General features: G+C 35.3%; 2 protein-coding genes across 3 annotated transcripts in view; both read right to left on the reverse strand.

Moving 5' to 3' along the window:
• LOC106880794 (neural cell adhesion molecule L1.1-like) overlaps positions 1-6000 on the reverse strand; it is a 537440-nt gene that overhangs the window by 349862 nt on the left and 181578 nt on the right. The gene's annotated exons all lie outside the window — the stretch shown is intronic.
• The window catches only part of LOC106874055 (uncharacterized), a 122182-nt gene that overhangs the window by 50753 nt on the left and 65429 nt on the right, over positions 1-6000 (reverse strand). Inside the window, exon 10 of the mRNA XM_089352676.1 lies at positions 4913-4954. Coding sequence (XP_089208802.1) covers positions 4913-4954 — 42 coding nt within the window. The remainder of the gene's footprint in view (positions 1-4912; positions 4955-6000) is intronic.

The following is a 6000-nucleotide window of genomic DNA, read 5'->3' on the forward strand; positions in this document are numbered from 1 at the left end:
TCTAGCAGCAGAGCTCTTTTCAATCGTCAACAAGACCTCTGGTCCTCAGATTCTTTAGCCTGCCAGTGCTGCTGCAGAAGACTTTCTGCCAATGCATGCTCTCTTTTTAGATGGCATGCTTGTATTATCTGGAAAAGGAAAATGGGTTTTAGTGTACCATGTGATTATTGATTCTATTATAAGCTAACAAAAGTTCCTTTATTCTGTCTTCCCATATAGCATAATGAATGCCACATAAAGTGAAATTGGTTTGGAGCTTTCTGAAAGATATGTATAGCTAACACTAATGGAAGCAAAATTGTTATTTAAAAGTTGTTTCTTTTGGACAAATCATATAACCAAAAAATAAAGGGCCTGTCCCTTCTAGGTTAACTCTAACCCTAACCCTAAACCCTAACCATAACCCTGACCCTAAAACCGTAATCCTAACACCAACCCTAATCCTAATCCTAACCCTAACACTAACCTTAACTCTAACCCTAATCCTAACCGTAAAACCCTAACCCTAACCCTAAAACCCTAAATGTAACACCCTAGTGGAAATCGTGCAGGTGTTAATCTGAAAAATTACCAAACCCTTTTTGTGGTCCGAAAAACGGGTTGGTGGGGATGACTGACAAATTGTTACATACGTTTTTGTTTCATAGTTGTTGTGAAATATAAACAAAACTCTTTCACTCCCAAAGTAGTATATGTGCGTATGTGTGAGTGTGAGAGGGGGGGAGAAAGATGAACGATTTAAAATAAATATATTTTAATTGTTGTGTGTGAAAGTATATATAATCTCATTTTAGAATATAGTGTCTTTCAAAAACATCTTATATTTGAAACTATATCTCATGTTTAAGAAAAAAAAAAGTATTTTACATTTTACACTTACTCTGTCTTCCTTACCTACATTTTCTTTCGTAATACGCTTTCTGTGTCCCTCTTCCACTTTTTCGTTCTTTTTTTCTTTTGTTAGACGCTGGCAAACAAACTCTGTCTTGGTTAGAAAGATTTTCTTTGCTTTCTGTCTCTCTTTCCCACTTTTTCATTTTTTTTGTTAGACGCTAACAAACACTCTGTAACTCCCACCTGTCACAAACACACTATTTCTGTCAGTCTGTCTGTCTGTCTGTCTCTCTCTCTCTCTGTATCTGTCTCTCTCTGTATCTGTCTCTCTCTGTATCTGTTTCTCTCTCTCTTTCTCTTTCTCTCTCTCGCTCTCTCCTTCACGCCCGTACACACAGATTTGACTTTGCCATGTCAACAAACTTCAAGATTGTTAAAAGTTTATCGATTTTTACAGCTATACGCGGGTGTCTCTGAAAGAAAAAGTTGACTAAAATGCAGCTAGGGTCATGACGAATCTCCTCCTAAAATTGGAGCGACATGCGTGCTAATTTGTGGACGAGCATAAAGTACATTCACGTACACACACACATCTTCTCTTATATATATACGGATATATATATATATATATATATATATATATATATATATATATATAGGATGATAAATTAAATATTAATTCAATTTAAAACCAAGTGGCCTAGCATATAAAAAATTTGAAAATTCAGAAAAAATTGTATTACACATGTATAAGGGATGACCACTAGGTAGACATCCAATATGCTAGAAAGAGGTCATCAACGACACAACCACAAAGAAAAATAATGTTCTCCAGAAAAATTTCGCAAAACGCCAGAACAGGACAAAATGAGAAATATACAGAATAAAGAATTATCTATGGACTGCTACAGTTTCGAACATTAACGTTTTACTTACGTAACATGCGTGTTCTCATATATATATATATATATATATATATATATATATATATATACTTAAGACTTAGTTGTGATCTGAACAGAACCACTTCTGACACATAGAATCGGTAGCCCTTTTGGTCATTCTATTTTCCTTGCTGTCAGGGTTCCTAACCCGTGGGCAAAAAGGGGGTAGATGATGGCGGTGGTGTTTTCAAAGGGCTGGCATGTTTAACCTGATCACCTCTGCCGATCAAACTCACAACCCATGCGCTCCAGTTGCAACACTGATTCTGCCCGAATTTGATGTCATATTACTTAGTTTGGTTTGAAATAAAGAACTTGATTAGCTTAATAATCCCAACTTAATCCCGGGCAAAGCCGGGCTATACTGCTAGTATATATATATATATATATATATATATATATATATATATATATATATATATATATATATATATATATATATGCATATATATAAAGTAGTTGTATGCTGTCAACTTAATGTGACAGTCCCATGAAGGGAATAATACTACTGCTATTTAGCCCTAGTATTATTCCCTTCATGGGACTGTCACATTAAGTTGACAGTATACAACTACCTTATCATATCACTACTGCATAAATCTCTCTGAGAGATTTAGAAATGTATCATTTCTATATATATATATATATATATATATATATATATATATATATATATATATATATATATATATATATATATATATATATATATATATACACACATATGTGTGTGTGTTGTGTGTGTGTGTGTGTGTGTGTGTGTGTATACTATATATATATTATATAATATACTAGCAGAGAAACCCGGCGTTGCCCGGGAATGAAATTGTTGCTTATATACTGGAAGGAAAAAAGCAAAATATGCTGTATAGAAATCTGAGGACATTCTGTAGATGGACTCTCAGATGAATGATGAATGGGTACCTCTCATGAATTGGAAAATTGATGATGCGCCAAAAAGCCTCATTGGTACTTGGAAACTTTTACGAAAATTAAAATGTGGATTAAATGAAAAAAATGATTTACGTGAATATCCTCACAAGAGTAATTGAAATAAATTGGGATTGTGGAACCCCTCACGCACGCACGAAAGCACACAAGCACGCGCACGCACACACACAGATGAAATGGAAGTGTGTGTGTGTGTGTGTGACAGAGAGAGAGAGAGAGTGAGAAAGAGAGAGGTTTGTTGTCATGTATACGTACATGCATAAATATGCATACATCTTTGTCTGTGTGTGTGTGTGTGTGTGCGTGTGTATGAGAGAGAGAGAGAGTAAATCTATACTATATATAAAACAGAGATGTGTGTGTAATCGCTTTTCACGTGAAATCGACTTCACCAAATGCTTCCATACTTGTGATGCGTGAATAATTTGACCTCGGATAAATGTTAGGCTCTTCATTTGATTTTTTTAATTAAAAATAAATAATATTGCTTTATATTTAAGATTCACTTCTTTAAAAAGGTTCCTCAATGTCAACTTCCGGTATTGACGTAACAACGGCAAAAAGCTTCACTCTCTATTTTGTGTGTGAGTGTGTATGAGAGAGAGAGAGAGAGTAAATATTACATACACACCGCTCTCTCACTCTGTCTCACACACATACACACGCACACACTCACCCCTTGACTCACTCACACTCTGTCTCTTACAAACACACACATACATAAATGTATACAAACATATTTACAAAGACACACGTGTGTATGCGCGCGTGCGTGCGTGCGTGCATGGGGGGTTCCACAATCGCCATTTATTTCAATTACTCTTGTGAGGATATTCACGTAAATCATTTTTTTCATTTAATCCCCATTTTAATTTTCGTAAAAGTTTCCAAGTACCAATGAGGCTTTTTGGCACATCTTCAATTTTCCCCATTCATGAGAGGCGCCCAGCCATCATTCATCTGAGAGTCCATCTACAGAATGTCCTCTCAAATTTCTATACAGCATATTTTGCCTTTTTTTCTTCAAGTATATAAGCAACATTTTCATTCCCGAGCAACGCCGGGTGCCTCTGCTAGTACTACATACACAGCGCTCTCTCACACACAAACACACGCACACATACATATAAAAATGATGGATGCATATGGCAACACACCCCTTGACTCACTCACACTCTGTCTCTTACAGACACACACATACATAAATATATGCAAACATATTTACAAAGACACATGTGTGTATGCGCGCGTGCGCGTGTGTGTGAGAGAGAGAGAGACAGACAGACAGAGAGAGAGAGAGACAGAGAGAGACAGAGACAGACAGAGCCAGTGAAGGGGTGTGTCGACAATTACACGTACATACATAAATAGTCATACATTTCTTGTACGTATGTGTGTGTGTGTGAGTGAGAGAGAGAGAGGGTCACTGAAACATCTCTCTGTCTGTCTGTCTGCCTCTCTCTCTCACACACACACGTGCAGATATACACACAGAAAAGAGGTATACATATGTATTTATGTATGTGCGCAGACATCACAACACACCCCTTCACTCACACACATGTGAGTGTGTGATTCACTACGAATACATAGAGCTGAACACGGCGTGCCCCCCAAAAAATAATAATAATAGAAAATTTATTTACGAAAATTAACGGAGTGTGCGAGTTCGGAACGAAATCAAACCTGGAGAGAGAGAGATAGAGAGGGAGAGAGAGAGATAGAGAGAGAGAGAGAGAACATTGCAAAGAATGAATGAGATGAACATGGAACGCCCAAAAATCGTATAAATAAAAGCACATTAAAAACTATCTTGTACGGAATATCTAAATTTATGAACTTCGTAAATATGTGTTTCAGTAATTGATCGTAGTTGTTTACAGAAAGCGAACATTAAAAGTAGAGAGTGAGAGACGTCGCCGTTTTTTCACGTCCGTACCAGAAGTTGACATTGAGAAACCTTTTTAAAGAAGTGAATCTTAAATATAAAGCAATATTATTTATTTTTAATTAGAGATAAAAGAAAATCAAATAAGCGATTACACACACATCTTTGTTTTATATATAGTATATTACACACACATCTCTGTTTTATATATAATATAGATATATTAATTATATAAATAATTCTGACAGTAATATTAAATAGAATACTATTTGCTAATGGCATTAATTATACTTACTGTTTTGCTTGTATGAAATAGTTTCATCAGTACCTTCCACATCTTTAAAAAAGGAAATGAAAATTTATTTATTGCTTGTATGTGTGGTGCATAGTATTTGAAATAAATTATTTCTGGGACATGTTGAAAAAGATTTATGATATAAATGGGCACTCCATTGCTTACTATAATGAGGGTTCCATTTGACCTGATCAATGGAACAGTCTGCTCATGAAATTAACATGCAAGTGGCTGAGCATTCAAAAGACATGCATACCTTTAATGTAGTTCTCAGGAAGATTCAGCGTGACACAGAATGTGACAAGCCTGTCCCTTTGAAATACAGGTACTACTAATTTATACCAGCTGATTGGACTGGAGAAACATGAAATAAAGTATCTTGCTTAAGGACACAACATGTCACTGGGAATGAGACTCATGACCTTATAATTGTGAGCTGAATGCCCTAACCATTAAGCCATATGCCTTCACTGTTTATCATATAGTATTATGATAAAATACCAGAATATAACATACGCTGAAAAAGCATTTGGTTGATATTTCTTGTTCCTGGATTGCAAATGTGTATGTATGTATGTATGCCATTGTTCAGTTTTATTTAAAGATTTCTTGTCAATAAAGAGTTAGTTTCTAACCTAGATTCAAGGCTGCTTCATTGGAATTTCAACATCAACAACAGAGTCTATTTTTTTGAGCTGCTTTCTAGCCTAAATCCAAGGCTCCTTCACTGGAATTTCAACAATATCAACAGAGTATTTTTGTATTCATGTATGTATGCATATGTGCAAATTTGTATGACTTGTTTTATGTATGTATTCTCATGCATACAGTTGCAGGTCTCAACATGCTCATGCATACTTAAATAATAAACTTCTGAGAAGTTTCACAGTTATGGCTTCAATCTGTAGTCTTTGAATGAGTTTTCACCTTTCTGGTTTTGAAAAGCCTAATTTCTCAAGATTTGAATTTAGGCAGTGTGTTACATATCCCATGTATGTATATATGTATGTATATATGTATGTATGTATGTATGTAGACACACAACAGGCAGCCATTCCTACCAAAATTCTTACTATAAATTCTTCCTA

This window comes from Octopus bimaculoides, chromosome 5 (genome assembly GCF_046866305.1).
Source record: "Octopus bimaculoides isolate indiv1 chromosome 5, ASM4686630v1, whole genome shotgun sequence".
NCBI lineage: Eukaryota > Metazoa > Mollusca > Cephalopoda > Octopoda > Octopodidae > Octopus > Octopus bimaculoides.